A 17,889-nucleotide genomic window follows, 5' to 3' on the forward strand; every position below is an offset into this window, starting at 1 on the left:
CCCGCTGCTGGGCTCATCTGTCATCTCCACGGACCCTATCATCAGCTCAGCTGTGCAGGCACATACTCGCCTGTCATGGACCCCAACGCGGATGACGAAATTGGCTGCATCCTCATCCTTCCAGCTCGATCGAACGGAACATCTTATCGTTGGATGGTAGAACAGTGCATAAGGGGGCAGCAACTGTAGTCCGACAGACCAGGGGCGTTCAAACTCCCCGTCCAGTACCAAAACCCGGTGCTGCCGTCAACACTTGTCTATGGTCCCCGGCGTGCCGTTAATCAGGTGTGAGTGTAGTTGTGTCAAGGTCGTGCGGGTACGTTTTCGCCACTACCGCCAGCTATGGAAAGCCGGAAACGTACGGCAGCAGGTTCGCTGCGTTCCCCTGGGTTCAAGACGTTGCGCCCATCGGCCATCATGTGCTCGTAGCGCGGCCATCCCGGGCCGGCTCCAGCTCCCGGGTTTTTAACAGCTGCACACCCGCGGGTTGCACAGGCGCATGTCATTGCCCCAACGTGCGCACGATGATCCACGGAATGGACGAGCTGGTTTGGAGTATAAACAGAGATCGTGCGGCGACAAGGGTACCCCCAGGCCCCAGAGTTTGAAATGGGCAAATGGCTACGGAAACAGGCAGGCCGCAGGCAGACTGGGCGCTGGCAATGGCAGCCGTCCGTCCAAACCTGGCCGCTAGCTCATGGGTTCGTACAATCGTACTGGCTGCGGTGCATGTACAACTCGCTCTTTTTACAAGTGCAGTAGGGGAAAAGGTGGCTGGAGGAGAAGGTAAGAAATCAACCGCCACCGCGATGATGGCGACGCTGCGCAAGTGCAACCACCGCCGAGTCATTGTGGCGTGCCGTCCATTTCAGCCTACACTAATTTGATTCTGGAAAGATGGGGTCTGAAACTGTAATAACAGAAAACAGAATGGAATTCTCCTTTCTCCAGGCAGCATTTTTCAGAACTATTATTTTTCTCTTTTTTTATAGTGACATTTTCAGAAGAAATTAAATACTGCATTCCATGGTCTCAGGTAACTGGAACCTTTGCTTGCATCGCTCTAGGTTGAAACTGTCATCTCCCAATCAGATGCCGGCAACTAAACACGCAAGCAAGTAAGATGGCCGTGGGTACCAGTCAGTCAGGGAACGTGTAAGCCTCACACTAATGCCAAACATGGGTTTGGGACTCTGGAAAGGACGAGCTGGCATATGGCGCATGGCATCATCAGACGCGGTAGCTACGGCTACCACCGCACACTGCGCGACCCGCGGTGTCCTTGCGTACCTGATCACAGATCACCTAACGCAACTGCCGTTATTAGCATCTGTGTCCAGCTTTCCGTAGTTCTACTTCAGCTCTGGGCTCTTCGATGAAATGAAACCTGACGAAATGGCTCGTCAGAAAGAAAACGGCTTGCGCTGCTCAAGTCGAGCACGCAAAAAACGAACAAGGAACCAGGTCGAAAACAGACTGAAGACTCCTTTTTCGTGTCAAACGACGAGGGTTCAGCATCTTCTTTGGTTCGGATGGACTCATGGCCAATAGTCGAGCGTCCGTCGGATGAGATCCACGACAAGTCGACAACAGATTCCGTGGGGTTGCCTTTTGCCCTGTGCTGAATGATAATACGACTTCGATGAGCTGTCGAACGCGACACGACCCGCAAAATTCCTTAAACAAAAATTTGCGTCCAACCAACGAACTTTTTATGCGATCGTGGGGACCCTCGTCGTAGATGGAAGAATCATTGCATCCACGGCGAGCACGGGATGTCATGAACACGTAGCTAATCTGCACGGCTGTACTAACCTGCCTAGAAAGCTCCATGCTGCAACGCTGCCCATCCGTAAAAGAGAAAGGGGACGATTTTATAGTACATTGTAACATTGACAAAGAGTCTAGAACGCGGCAGGGGATGGGGGATCTATCTAGCAGGATTAGCAAAATCGCGTCCTCTTTTCGCAGATAGCATGGCGTCGACACAGGTCTGCTTCATTTCATCTCCATTGTTTCTGCAGCAGAAAAATAACTCGCGTTTTTTTAGGGGAAAAAAAAGAGTAACCATGCAGTTGGACTTGCTCCACGAACACACCGAGAGAGTAGTGAAATACATAAATGCCAAGAACCCAAGACAGTTAGCAGTGTTCTTTCTCAAAGAAAGACAGTTAGCAGTGCGAGAATAGCATTGCGTAGCATGCATGCATAGAAGATCAGTGCAACAGATTGCGAATAAATGAGTAATACTAGCTGGTTAGAGATGAATGATGGCAATGGCAAACCTACTCCTATATTGGAAGACTGTATTGCACCTTCACTGTAGAAGTCGCTCTTTTCATTGTGACGAGAAACACCAGTTTCTCTGTACAGTTGAGCCCAAGGGAATTCAGAAGGAAATAACACAGCACATTGCAAAGCATAAAAAACGAACCGATCCAAGTTGGTTCAGTATGCAAGAGAACTCAATGTACATAATTTAACAATCCACTAGGAACATCTCCAGCGAGAGGTCGATAGCAGATAAATAAGTTGCCCCCATCAAACCAGGTAGATCTCTCTTCCAAGCGCTAACTACAGAATCACCAAACCATCACCGAAATCTCTTGTCCTTCTGAAGGAGGATATTTGGGTTCCGCGAATGATTCTTAGCTCCTGCTAGCTCGCCCCATCTGGTCCCTGCGCCATGGACCCGTGACGAGATGCTCCATAGGGTGTCTCCTGGCCGACCAGCTGCCTCTTGGCTCGGCTTTGTGATCGCCTTGGATTTCATCAGGGGATGCTTGTTGCCCTTGCCCATGCCAGCTGCAAGCAACCATCTTGAACCAGATTGCTGCTGTGTTTGATTGCCCCATGGTTTCGTCTTTTCAGGTTCACTCTTGAAACCAGCGACATGCACTTCTGTAACCTTGAACTGAGGAATGGAATCCTCTAATTCCTCAACCTTCTGTTCCGCGACCAATGCCTTATTTGGAACCTCTTCAGTCTTGGGCTCCTCATCATATTGCTCGCTGTTACCTTTATATGAAACAGTACTGTAGATCTTGGGTTTTGGGGGGACAAAAACCCTTTCCACTTGAATTAAAGCAAGCATAGGTGTGCCCACTGGCTCATAGTTACGTAGTGGGTCACGTAGTTGAACCATGAGAGCAACAGTGAAGTTATTCCCTAACAAGCCCCATCTTCTACCAGATCTCTTGCTCTTTTTGTCTCCATTCCGTTTTTCAGCAACTAACTCCATCGATTTAGCATGATGAGCAGCAAGTATCTTCGATGTCCTGTCACTGTGTTGTTCTTTTTCATCCACTACCCCGGAGTCAAGCCTCATCCACTCATCTAGAGTGATAGACAAGCCCATTAATCCATCAACTTCTTCTCCACTTTGCTTAACATCCAGAAGCTGCAAGCCTGCAGTTCCCTCTAAACCAAGGGACCGAGTATTCTCTGCAGACTTTCCTTGCAGAGACGAAAATTCCCCAATAGGCTTGGCACTGATATTGGAGGGTGCCTCCTCTTCTGACATGCCAGACTGTATCCTCAAACCCTCAATGGAGAGGGCTTCAATCTTTTCCATAGCTAACGGCGCAAGGTCCTCAAGTGAAACATATTCTGAAGCATTCTCCCCACCCAAGGATGATGACAGATCAGCACACCTCCCTTTCTTCTTCCTCCCAGAGGTGGCATTTCCCACCCCTCCTACCAAAGCATCAATGCTATGATTGTTCAATAGGTCATATCTGCATTGATTCAAAAAAAAAATTAAACAAAGCACAGGATAAAGTAGGAAAAGCATAAACAAGCATGAAAAGGAAGATTACAGACCTTTCAGCAGACTCTAGAGGTGGGGCAGACTCCCAGGCAATCTGCTGCATCATCTTGCCATTCACATCTTCTAAGGGCATAAGCTTATTTGCTTGCATTGATAATTTTTCAATTCCAACCGATGCCAGACCATGCAATATATCCATAATCCCAGCGCCCATCTCTGCCGGCAGCACAATTGGTGAAGAAGCCTGCATAACCAAGCTGCAGTTGTTCTTCGCATTTTTGAACAGGGTTGGATTCATTGATCGCAGAAATCCTCCATCTTTTGTCTGAATAAATGGGCCTAAACCTTCGGCCAATGGTGGTAGCTCAGGAGGCTGCTCAGGCAGGAGGTCAATAGGGCTACCAAACCCACTTCTACTTTCAGGTGGAGAAGATTGGAAGGACTTTTCGTTTAGCCCAAACTGACGCATTAAGGCTTCAGTTTCCTCATCTTCCAGCGACTTAGCTCGAAATCTGGTATCTATGGGTTGGCTTCCATTCTGAAGCTCAAGCTCAGCCTCATGTATCATTGCAGAGAGATCGAAATCCTCCACAACATCCTCACAGGTAGGTTCTTCCATTCCATCATCAAAGTCTAAACCAAGAATAGCATTCCCAGATGCTAGGGCTTCCTTTTCAAACTGCTTCCAAAGCCGCTCTCTTGGTGACTCAGAATCACTATCTGAGGGTTGCCCAAATGGGCTATGCTCTATTCCAAGCATATCCAAGAACTCAGTAGCAACAGAATCTGATGAAGCATCCATGCTGCGCGATCTGCCCTTCCTACTGGCAGACCTGTAACTATCAGTCATGCCTGTGCAGCTTAATCGCCTAGAACACTTGTCTTCGACAACTGGTGATTCAAATTCCTCTGGCTCAGCAATTGACAGGTCATTGAACATACACTCTAGATCCTCCAATTCTGCATCCCTTCCAAACTGATTCTCTACTTCAAGAGAGGCAATAGGCAGTGAAGCCGCTTTAACTATTCCATCATGTTTGTCTTCCGCATTCTCCCTTTGAACAGCAACATCACTGACTGCCTCCTCCAGCATCACTTCAGCAGTCTGATCTTCAGCGATATCATTACTTACTAATGCAGGCTTAAATGATCCCTCATCGTCGATTTTGAACCCCAAATCCTCCTCCTGATCAGCAGCATTGCTAGTTTCGACATGTTTGGGCCTTTGTGGATCACCTGAGGCAACCTCAACCTCAACTCCATGCTCAACAACATTGAACTCCGCAGCACCCCAATGGCCCTCTGGATGCACCAAGTCCTCCTTCTTGACCTCTACTGATGTGCAGTGCTTTGCCTCCGGAGACCCCTCCTCCGTCGAGTCCAATGCTGCCACCTCCTCCTTCCTCGCATCGACACCCCCATCACCATCAAATGGCAGTGCCCTGGCAGACCTCAAGCTCGGCAACACCTCGTGCAGCACCCTCACGTCCCTGCTCCGCGCTGGCACTGGCGTCGGCGCCTGCACTGACACCGGCCGCGCCATCGATCCGCGCCGCAGCCCCGCTACCTCCCCAGCCTTCTGCTGCTCGCCGGCGCCGCCGCTCCCGACGAGCGAACACGAGAAGGTGACGTTGAGCCGCGCGCCGCGGGCGGGGCCGGACAGCCGGAAGCTAGTGCTCCACTTCCCGAACCCGGAGTCGCCGCCGTCCTCGAGGTCGTCGAAGGAAAGAGGGAGCAGGCGGGTGAGGTCGACCTCGTGCTTGCCGAGCTCGAGCGTGGAGGCGGAGACCGCGACGGAGAAGGCCCGAGGCTCGTACTTGACCGCGGTCTTGGCGCCGCGGGAGAAGTAGACCGGGGAGCGCAGCGTGAGCGCCTCCTCGAACGCGGCGGCGCCCAGGGCCGCCGCGACGGGGCGGGTGGAGGCGAACAAGGACATCCGGCGGAACTGGACGGTGACCGCGGACCCGTCGAGCGCCGCGGGGAGACCGTCGATGGAGTGCACGTGCAGCGCGAACGCGCAGTCGAGGCGGCGGCGGCCCAGGTGCGAGATGGCGGTCAGGGACTTCTTCCAGAAGGAAGACGACGAGGACGAGGAGGAGGAAGTGGAAGCGGCGGAGGAGTTGGTGGCGGCGGAGGACGGGAGGAGCCTGCGCGACGAGGAGGAGGAGAAGGAGGGCTTGAGGCGGGGCTTGTGGCGCGGCTGCTCGGTGGCGGCGGGGGACGGGGAGGGGAGCGGGAGGGAGCGGCGGCGGCGGGTGGAGGGGTCGAGGGAGAGCGCCTTGTGGAGCGTGACGATGTCGCGGGCGAGGGCGGCGTCCCCCGGGTCGCCCCCGCGGTGGTCGCCGGCGGCGGCGCCGGCGCCAGGGGGGAAGCGGGATGACATGGCTGGCGGCGCTTGGGTTTGGGATGGGTCGGGTTGGGGATTTTTGAAGGGGGCGGCGCGGCCGGCGACGGGGGCTTCCCAGGCGGACAGAGGGGGAATGCGGAGCGGGGCGGGGGATGCGTTGCTTTGGTGGTGCGTTTTGTTTGTTAGTACTCCAGGACGCGGTGCGTTTGCTGCGGTGCTTTGTTCAGTGAGCTGGATTTGGGATCTGGAAGGGAATTCTTGCCACGTGAATCGTGAAACAGAATGGAGATGTCGTCTTCGCGGAGCTCGGCTCGTGAAACAGACGGATGGGCTGGGGTATGTGTTTTCTGCTGGGTTGGTTGGTGGGTGGTTGATGGGATTGCGATGCGTTGATGATTTGGAAGGTGGACACTCGGGGAATCCAATTCGAGCCTGAGCTGCTCTCCTGGTTTACACCCGCGGCGTTTGATTTGTTCGTGTTTGTTTTGCTGGAGCAGTTGGACTTGTTTCATTAAGGCCCCGTTTGGATCATTGGAATTGAATTCCATCCTAATAATCATAATTTAGACACAAATTAATTAAGCTAATATAATTGTATGTGGAATATAGTTGTATATTATAGTTGGTGATATGGGGGAGATACTTATATGCTGCACTTCTACTATAGAGAAGCAAGTCTAAGAGCGTGTTATAAGAATTGAATTCCATTCTAATAACCATAATCTATAGAATCAATTTCCATCTCCCACCCCATGAATTTAAGATAGGCTTATATCTAAACTTTGGAAAGTTGTGGAATGCCACATTCCAACATAAATTAACCTACTCCATTAAATAGATTCCAATTCCTTCAAAATGAAGGGACCCAAACGGGACCTAAGGGAAAAAAATGCATGTACGATGTATCCAGGGATTTGAATTGATGCTATTACTACTACTTTGTTTGGGAAACATTGATGGCAAACTTGCGGGTACAAAGAGCGTTGCTGGAAATAAATCAAGCATCTTCCCGAAATGCTTACAGTGTCCACGCCCCACGGGCATAAATTTGTGAACTAATGACCCTGTTAGCCGGAGCCCGGAGCATGCCAATTGTGCCTGCTGGCATGCACTCCGTTTGCCGAGAATCTTTGCCAATTAGACATGCAACATCTCATGTTTTGGCTAGAGATTTTTGCCCGTCACACGAGTCATGAAACAAAGTACGACTCTTAGGGGGTGTTTGGCTCCGGGGGCTAAACTTTAGCCTTGTCACATCGGATGTTTAGATACTAATTAGGAGTATTAAATATAGTCCAATTATAAAATTAATTACACAGATGGAGACTAATTCGTGAGGCAAATCTATTAAACCTAATTAGTCCATGATTTGACAATGTGATGCTACATTAACCGTTTGCTAATGATAGATTAATTAGGTTTAATAAATTCGTCTCGCGAATTAGCCTATAGGTTCTGCAATTAGTTTTATAATTAGTTTATATTTAGTTCTTCTAATTAGCATCTGAACATCCGATGTGACAGGACTAAACTTTAGCCCCTGTTCCAAATAGCCCCTAAGTCAAAATGCAAACTCTTCTCTTGCCTCGCGTAGTTGCTGTCAGAGTCATTTTCGACGGATGCTGCTAGGTGTAGGTCCGCATCAGAGAGTAAGTGCCCCCACGGAACGACCGCAGGTTGCCGCCGCCTCGTTTCTGTCAAAGCATTTTTTGATCGGAGCCTCGGAGCCGGAGGGAATCGGAGGCTCGGAGCCATTGGACCTGTTCCGAGCTCGGCACGGCAGAATTCTACCCGAGCTGAGCAAGCAATGAAGCAATCATGCAGATGTCTTCGCGAATTTTTGTCACGCAAACCGTGAACGCCCCACACTGCATCAATCAAAGTGCACGAAACATGATTATCAATCAAGCAGCTTCCCAAAATTCCGATTTACACTAACTCAAATTTTGGCATAAAAAAATTGTTTACTCTGTTCAGTAGAAACGCTTTTGTTTGTAGGATGTTCTCCAGATTTTTTTTTCTTGTAATGTTTTAGCTCGACGCACACAGGAAGGGGGCATGCAAAACATGTTCATCAGGCACGCGTGTCCATCCCATTATAAAAAGTGACAGTGCGTTCAGAATTGCGTTGCTTTCTTATGTTATGTTAGTGTGTGTTGATTTGAGTAAATGGATGAAAGATTTCACCTCGAGAAGCTACGGTTTGCATGGTATTTTATCCAAGCTTTGTGCTAAGATTTGGGACCGTGAGCTCGCCGCAGCTTATAGGAAAAGTAAAGGGAGGATGCGGTGCGCATGCTCCGCGCCAGGAAGGCCGGCGCGGAGCGCTCACGCCAAGGCTGCTGGCGCGTATTGACGGCCACATCAGCATGAACTGTGCGTCTGTGCCACCTTGGCTGCAACCTGTTTTCCTACGGCGCCGTCGACATTAGCGTGGAGAAAAAGGGTCAGAACTGAAAATAGTTTTAGAAGCAGTCTAGTTTTGGAATATCCGAATATGTTTTATGAAATATACTATGATGATTGATGAAGCTGCTGCACTTTGTTCTCGCAAACGTAATTGACTACTGTTCCAAGAAATATGATGGTACCAAAACGCAGGCGGGCCCCAAAAGGTAGTTTCGGCAGCGTCCAGTTTGAATTTGAATGCTGCTGTGGAGGGCCCATAACGTCGGCCTGTACTGTACTGTACTGTATAGGGGCATCATGTCCCTTCTTCATTTTATGGGCCTCCAAACACACCCAGGCTTCCTGAGTTGTAGACTGCTTACTTGGACATGAAAAATCGAGCACACATTTGGCCATTTGGGGACTGTCTAATTTACTCGTGCAAGGTTAGCTTTAAACCGAAGGAAGCCCCTCGTTAAATTCCTTCAGAATTTTTGTTTAAACCGAATAGTAGAAAAAGAAGTATGTACCCCTCATTAAATTCCTGTAGATTATTAGGGTTAAATGTTTAACCTGCTCTATTAATGAGATTTGGTAGAGAATTAGTAGAGGGGGTCTTTTGTTTTGCAGTGAGTTAATATATGGTCTCCAAAAGAATAAAGTCCATCGGCGGCCCTCAAACTTGTCACGTTGTATCATTCCGGTTCCCGAACTCATAAATCGCAGATTTAGCCTCTTAAACTTAGGTTCGGGTATCATCCCGATACCTAAACTTGCAAATTGCATATCTAACCTTCTAACCTCCTAAACTTAATTTCGGGTGTCATCTCGATCCCAAAACTCGCAAACATGAACTGCAGGCCATGGACTTAGCTTTGGCAGAGGCATGTATGAAAGGATCGGGTGAAAGCATTAAGCCATGAACCAAAGGATCGATCTCGGCAACTTAGATTATTTTCACCATGCTTCTCAGATCTAAGGCAAAACTCATGTCCCCCACTTGATTGGCTACACAACAATCAATATACACACAATTACACGAGCATCTTTCTCTGACCATATACTCAAGTTAAATATGTATCAAGATATTTTGAAAATGCATATTAAAATGCATATTTGCGACTTTGGGGGACTGAGATGATACCCGAAATTAAGTTTAGGATGCTAAATCTACAATTTGCGAGTTTAAGGACTGGAATGACACCCGAAGTTAAGTTTAGAGGGCTAAATCTGCATTTTGCAAATTCAGGAACTAGGATGACACAATGTGACAAGTTTGAGGATCACTCTCTCCAAAATACCTTATATTTGTTGATAAAATGATAACTTTAAACCACACAATTCCTTATAGTTGTTGAATGGAGGGAGTACGCTATTTTCACCTAGAAAAAAAATAGTGGAATTTCAAAGAAAATCTGCTGAATGCTATTGCAATGTAGGCGGTTTCGTAGATAGCAAGATAGGATTACAACTAAGATGATGGACAAGTCAAGGAATAGGTACAGTACTGTTGGATAGGTTACACTAGCTATAATAATGTATCATTTACCATGTTCAAGGAATATGCGAGTAATAGGGTTATGGATTGTTACTACTAAACGTACGGCGCAACGGAGAATAGTTGAAGCGGTTGGTTCAATGTAGATGCACGTTGGTGAAGAGGAAGTAATCGATTCACCCCGTCCTCGTCTCAGCAGCAAACCTTGCGCCACCGATGATCAGCAGTTCAGCACAGCAACATCGCATCCATAGAGTCCACATGTACGAGAGTCGAGAGTAGAATGTCGTACGCCCGGCTAGGGTTTTCTTGTATGGTTGAAAAGTTTAGGCGCGGAGAAAAGTGCTCGCGCGGGCGTGACGGGATATCCGCTTAAACAATGAAATACCCGAGCAAAGAGGGAAATGCTGCTGGCTGACAGAGGGAACATCCTTCGGCCATTACCATCCAGAGCGCAAGGTGCACCCAAGCTGCATGGAAGATTCCAGGAAACTTTCCTGACAACGAAACATATCCGGTTGACAAGGTCAGTCCACGCCCGGAACAAGACAACGAAAGATTGACTTGGACTACTGGAAGAAGACCTAAATTTAAGCTGAGAGAAGGAAACGGTTTTTATCAGGATGAAATAACTGAACAAAAACAATATAAAACTGTACATTGGATGAGTAGTTTTAAACTTCAATTCATTATCTTCTTGTCTGATATTAGCTCTTGTTGCTTCCTAGGATAAGTTTGCTACATCTTTCTCACACGATTGCTTATGCGTTAAAGCTCTCAATATAATGATATATAAGTACAAAGATAGAAGGATCCCCTCTTTAAACAAAAGCTTTCCACAGCTATGCTCAATGTATTGGGGAACATATCCGGTACTACTTTACCTGATACCGGTAGTAGATTAATGTATCGAAGAAGTGAAGAACGTATCCGTGTACTAATCAATCACCACTGGATGTTAAGTATCTTGCAACAATTCAACTTACAGCGCGTGTTGCGTGTTATGTGGGCCTGTGGGGTTGCGGTTCTTGGGAGACCAAGTCGTCAAACTTATGATGCGTGACAGATTTAATTTGGCTCGATCTTTTGAATTTTTCACGAACATACTAGCCACGTTTAAGACTGTAGGGGGAAAGACCTGCCCTCGTCCCCGGCCGAGTTTTTTAACGCTTGAACTGTAAGCACACGGTATCACACTATGGTGACAGCAGTAGCTAGTAGATCTGATCTGTATATATATGTAACGAGAGAAAATAGGGGAAAAGGTGCCTAAAAAATCAAAGGCTTGTTTGTATGAAATGAATCCTCCATTGAGCAATACTAGGCATTTGGAACTCAAATCTTCTATATCCAAGCATGCCTGCTTAAAGCCGCAACCAGAGATTGTGGAGTGGATCACTGATTCACTGGTGTGCGTCACCACTCGCTGCTGTGCGGTGTGGTAGGTTTCTTCCATCCAGCATGTGTTTGGTATCGGGTCAGCTTCAACTTATTTTTTTTTAAGGTTCAACCAACCTCGTGTTTGGTTGATGAGCATGGGTCCAACCTAGTTTTTCTTGTAAGGGTTACGGATGGATGCCATCTTAGTTCGTAGAGCCTGCAGCAGTGTCATTCTCTTGTTTTTTTTTCTTCTACCTTATCCTCTTCCTCATCCTCCACCCGAGCCTCCGCTCGCCTTTGCTCCATCCACCATTAGTCTCAGGTTCCCCATCGTCACCACCGCTCCACCAGACAGCCCGCCTCCGCTCATATGCGTTATCCTCCACGCCACACCTGTGCGGCCCTACTTCGTGGCCGACGCGGACCTGCGGGGGCCTCTCTACCGCACCCGTGCTGCTCCGCCAGCCCGCGCAACACCTCCCTGTCCAGCTCCAACAGCTCACGCAGCGCCGTCCAGTCCGGAGCTGCCTTGTACCACCCTCCCTCAGCACGCAGCAGATGAGACGGAGGGAGACGCCGTTCAAGTGGGTCGAGTGGATTTTTTGGTTTTGGCCGGACCGAATGAATCTGGATATTGAGAGAATTCCCTTACTGGGACGAACCCAACCCACTAGCTTTTCAACCAAATAAGTTTAAAAAAAAATTTCAACCAAACACTGTCCCCAACTAGATCCGACCCATTCCAACCCCCTTCAACCCTCAAACCAAACACACCCCTAGTTCTATCTCGATTTGAGACGTTCGGAGAAGAGAAGTTCATCAGGATGCACTCCATTCCTCGATCTGAGAAACTGCATACCAGTGCATCTTCATTTTGGGGATTTTTCATAATAAGAGGGAAATAGACATTCAAATTTGAGTGGAAGAAAAACTCGAACTGAATGGTTGAGACGCACAAGAACACCCACAGTCCCATCTAACTAACTAAGCTAAGCTCATCTCTTAGAAACGAGATTCGATCTAGTAAGGACTACATTGTTTTTCATTAAGACAAAATAAATATAATTTAGTTGAGAACTCGAACTTGGTTAAGGTGCACAATACCACGACTACATCTCCTACCTCAACCGGTTTAGCTTGAATGTAAATGCTAAGGGCCTTTGCCCTGCTAAAATTGGGGCATGCCAAAATTTGCCTACCAAAATCTGGGCTAAAATTTTAGGATGGCACTTGGTTGGGTGTCAAAATGTGGCAGCCAAAATTTCTCCAATTGGTTTGATGCCAAAACACAAATACCAATGCCCTGATTTTGGTTTGGCACATTTTGATGCCCAACTAATCAGGCCCCAATGATTTTTTTTTTGTATGTGCATCAAGCAAAGCTCAACATTTGTGGCAGTGAAGGTAACTTTTATATTGTCTTAACCAATATACATGGTAACTTTCATAAATTTCCTTCCTTTAGCACGGTGGGTTTCATTGTGAACGAAGTCCTCCTCTGAAACTTTAAAGGTAAGTTTGGAAACTTCCAGGGTTTATTTGAAAAACTTATTTAACTTGTATGGTGTTTTCTATATATATATTAAAATAAATTACTATACGATGGTTACCTACTTACCTTGAAACGAAAGCGTAATTTCCCCCCACCTTCGTTTCGTGATGTTTTTCTATTAACATGGAGGCGAGCTGCCACAACCCCTCTGCAGGACTTCACACCACTGACTCCTTGTCGCCGCCGCTAAGCCCCATCGCCATGGTGAGTGCCGCACCCTCGTCCCCTGCCTCCAGAACAGCAAGATCGTCCACTGCCGGTAGCTCAGCCAGGATCACACGCCTCTGCCTCTTGATTCTGCTCTTGAATTGCTGCGGGGCCATATACCACTCCCGGCACGATCCGGGGTCCGTGGCGTTCGTGGCGGCGTCCTTCACCGACCTGGCGCTGCTGCTCTACTTGCTCCCCCGCTTTGAAGGCTCGCCGCTGGGGTCGCGCGCGAGGAGCCGCGCGAAGGCTGGCGTGTGGATCCTCTCCTCGATTTTGACCGTGATGTTCTCCTGCAAGGTAGGAGCGCTCATGCCGTTGGCGGCGGCCATCGCCGTTTGGACCATGGGCATGGCAACAGTGCTCGGCGGATTCTTTATGCTCTTCCTCTGTGGAGAGGCAGAGCAAGTCAACAGCGACGACGAGCCTCTCAAAGCCGCCGAGGATGGAGCGAACAAGCAGCATGAGCAGCCTCCCAAAGCCGCTTTGGATGGGGCCAACAAGCAGCACGGTCGAGGGGATCCTGATTTACACCAGCCAATACTGTCTTGTTGAGTGCACTGGATTACTCGTGCATACTGACTTAGCTGCTCATGTGTCTGTGTACCCACATATTGTCATCAATAAAAGATCTGTACCAGTTTATCGATTGCGTTACCTCATATGTAGTTCTTCTGCCACATTTCCCCCTCTTTTTCCTCGTAATTTGTTTGCTGTGGTTATTTGATGAGCCACCTGTGTTTGCGGGTCCATTGATCTGTTTGATCAGCCACCCAGTGTTCGTGGTCTGTTCGTTTGATCGGGAACCTATGTTTGGTAATCTGCGCTGTAATTCTGCCCTTATCAGCTATATATATGCAATCCTTTGTTTTTATCTTGATACATCATCCCCTTTCTGGGCTTAACTGAGCCTATCAAACGCATGATGGTGTGTGTGGCCTTTCTCCAGTTTCCTCTGCTTGTTATCACATGAAACACAGACAATAACGACGCCGTCGAACTGGGCAGCCATGGCCAGCCATGCGCATCGGCGCATCAAGATAGGATGACGTTCATGCTGACGACTACTGGACAAAAGTCGGAAATTGCTAGGAAGAAGCAATATTTGTTCCATCGGTGAACGCCACCTGTGCCGACTAATCAGAAACCGGCAGCGGACAAGTGGAGGCAACAAACCGCGGGGTTGACAAAGACTATTCAGACCCTGTTCACCAGACCTGCACGAGATGACTGGTGGATGACCTACCTCCTCAAGTAAGCGCCCCATCAAGCAAGCAAGGCAGTGCCAACCCCTGCGGGGTAGGGAAGGGAAAAAAAAAACAAAAAAAGGAGCAGTAAACAAAAGTAGATCCAAACATATGGGCGCGGCATGACCAGCGTCCCTGCAACTCTATTGTTCATATATACAAAACGACCTTAATTATCCATATGCAAAGGTTGTTTTTGTAATACAGTATTTGGTCGCATCGAAGCCTAAGCAAATCACCCCCACCCGGCTCCCTCCGATCACATTCCTAGCATAAGTATTCTTGTTCAGTGCATACCAAACTCAAATTTTGTCACAGCAACCCTTGATCCAATCCAAAAGATACCAAGTTAAAGAGTATAAGCTATGTACGCTTATCATTTCGTTAAGGTGCCCTAATATAGTACTGTAATATCTATTTCTGATTCCTTTCTACTGCACCATGTGCTCCATAACCAGTTTGCTATTTTGTGTAAAGAAGAAAATGCTTTTTAAAATCTTTCTGCAGCCAAGCTTCATTCAAAGAGCTGACTGGCAAACATGTCAACATAGGCCATTATGTATTGTCAGATATTTAAGAAAAATACCACATTGAAGTCACCAATTATGTCCTCCGTAATCAGTATAGCAACGATAGAGAGAACCGTTTAATCTATAATAGTAGTAATAGTAACAGTGGAAAAGATAGAAAAAATAATTCCTAAAACAATGAAAGTGTGATAGACATCGCAGCGTCAATGAGTCATGGTTCAAATATGACAGCTTCACAGGAAGGGTCAGTATCATTATATCAATTGAGGCAAACAGGGTCATGGAGGATAAGCTGAAACCAACACTCGCTGAGAAGAGTTGAACACAATTACACAACAAACTGGATATATGGCTGTAAATCGTCAGATTAGCAACACTATATAAAGGACATTGTGTTAACGCCAAGGTAAGGGATGCACAGTGCTCACTCAATGCACACACTCGAAGTTAACAATGATAACCAGGAGTCCAGTTGTCCTCCTCCAGTCAATTAGTTACAGTATTTTAAAAGAGTTCCAAACAGTTAGTGCTGTAACCACTGATCAGATCATTTGTTGTAAGCCATCGTACTTTTCATCGTACTTTTCCTTAACTGGGGGATTGAAGAATCAATGACCACGTGAAACCTGATGTGATGAAGGGTACATCTAATCATAATAAAAGAAAATTGAAGTGTTTGCTAAATCAGGTAAAATGGCGTTTTCAAACTGCTTGAAAACTAACGGATAACCAACCACTTGCAGAGCAGAGTACACTGACGCGTGCAGAAAACTTATCAGAAGTCATCTGGCTTGTGACATCAGTTAGCCAATCTATCCCTACACGATTATTATTCATCAAAACTTCATAGCTGCTCACACAGGGGAAAGAATTCGGCCTCCTCCGGTAAGGCACCAAGCCAGTAATTCGAAGAATGTGAAATGTCACAGCCACAGGTGTTCCAATTGAAGAACAAGCAAAACTCACTGTATGATCAGACAATTGCAGATTTCTTGAAACTACTGAAGCAAACACGAATCTACTACGAAAATAAAACTAGTTGAGAAATATCCTGGCGCAATTACGAGCTCATGACAAAGCTAAAACAATGCAATTTGATCGCCTCACAAGCAAAGCAAGGAACAGAGTCGATCCTTCGCCCCCCCCCCCCCCCCCCCCCCCCCCCCCCCCCCCCACAAACACCCCCCAAAAAAAAAAAACCTGCGCAGCAAATCGTGCCATCCAAATCCAAAAATAATCAAGGAGACAAGTGGAAAATAACAAGGAACGCAAGGATCTATATCACGCGGGATGAACCAGCATCACTTGATCGGAACCCCCCCGTCGCATAGACACAAAGCGACGAACACTCCAGATCGCATGAGAAAGAGATCAAAATCGCCGAGCAACCAACATTAAACAGCCGAAATCTGAAGTGGGAGATGTTCGATCCGCACGCACCTGCATGGAGCAGGCAGCACGAACGAATAGCGGTTGCCCATCACCTGATCCCCACGAGTCCACGCCCTGTGGCGGAGAGCGGAGGGGGTGCAGCGGGCGACTTGCGCTTGAGCCCATCGCATCCAGACACATCCAACCTCCACGCCAGGATTCTTCCCACCCCTACTCCAGAGGCTCAGATCCGCTGCGTTTCGAGGAGAGGCGGGTTCGTTTGGCGAAGAAAGGCGCGGATATTAAATCCTAGAAAAAGTTCATCCTGGCTGCCTGCTCTGGAAGAGTGGAAGGTACGTCCTCTGGCAGCGCAGGCAGCGTCACCAATAAGGCTAAGGTCCTGTTTGTATACGCTTTTCCCAGCCACGCTTAGATTATAATCTAAGCGAAGATTTTCTCGCTTCTCGCTTCTCGTAGTTCAAATCGTTGAAGCGGCTTACCACATAAGCGAGAATCGGTGGAAATAAGCAAAGCGTTTGGCGGGATTCTCGCTTATTTCCACCGATAAGCCGCTTATAAGCGGATACAAACGGGGCCTAAGGCTAGTCCCAGTGCAAGGTTTCATTGCACTGTTTCCAAAGATGCCACATCATCCCATGAGGTGTATTCTCATGAATGAAACAGGGAGTCCCAGTGCACAGTTTCATTTCACGATTACATAGAATGCCCATGACATTTAATTGTGAGGCATGTGATTGGATAGGGTTAGATGAAATGAAACTCTATAGCCCCCAATGCAAGTTTCAATAGGTTTCATAGTCTTGGAAACAGTGTATACACAGTTTCATCCTGATGAAACTCCTTCCCTCTCTCACTTTATAACTACCATGCCATGTCATCACATATGCTGATGTGTCACTGTATTTAATGTGCATGAAACCTCTATGAAACTCCCACTGGGATTAGCCTAAGGGCGTGTTGGATCCTCGGCTAAAGTTCAGCACTCATCACATCAAATACTGAGATGCTAATTAAAAGAATTAAATATGATCTAGGGGTGTTTGGTTCCCTATACTTATTTTTAGCACGTGTCACATCGAATGTTTAGATACTAATTAGGAGTATTAAATGTAGACTATTTACAAAACCCATTACATAAGTGGAGGCTAAACGGCGAGATGAATCTATTAAGCCTAATTAATTCATCATTAGCAAATGTTTACTGTAGCAACAAATTGTCAAATCATGGACTAATTAGGCTTAATAGATTCGTCTCGCCGTTTAGCCTCCACTTATGTAATGGGTTTTGTAAATTGTCTACATTTAATACTCCTAATTAGTATCTAAATATTCGATGTGACGGGTGCTAAAAATAAGCAACCAGAACCAAACCAGGCCCTAATTATAAAATTAATTGCAGAAGTCCTCGGCTAATTCGTGAGACGAATCTACTAAGCCTAATTAATTTTGTAATTAGAAGGGCTAAATATGAGCGAATTAGCCTCTATATGTGCAATTAGTTTTGTAATTAGCTTATATTTAATACTTTTAATTAGTATCAAACATCCGATGTGACAGGGCTAAAGTTTAGCATCTAGTA

At 47.1% G+C, this 17,889-nt stretch overlaps 1 protein-coding gene across 1 annotated transcript; it reads right to left on the minus strand.

The window, feature by feature from the left end:
* Nucleotides 1–2,309: 2,309 nt before the first annotated feature.
* LOC117857354 (protein PLASTID MOVEMENT IMPAIRED 1-RELATED 1) lies at nucleotides 2,310–6,274 on the minus strand. Its single transcript, XM_034739983.2, has 2 exons — nucleotides 3,823–6,274; nucleotides 2,310–3,737 (listed from the first exon to the last, which is right to left on the minus strand). Exons 1-2 carry the CDS (start codon nucleotides 6,150–6,152, stop codon nucleotides 2,594–2,596), a joined length of 3,474 nt encoding a protein of 1,157 aa, XP_034595874.1. The 5' UTR covers nucleotides 6,153–6,274; the 3' UTR covers nucleotides 2,310–2,593.
* Between the last annotated feature and the right edge of the window lie 11,615 nt (nucleotides 6,275–17,889).

Source organism: Setaria viridis, chromosome 5 (assembly GCF_005286985.2).
Source record: "Setaria viridis chromosome 5, Setaria_viridis_v4.0, whole genome shotgun sequence".
Taxonomy (NCBI): Eukaryota; Viridiplantae; Streptophyta; class Magnoliopsida; order Poales; family Poaceae; genus Setaria; species Setaria viridis.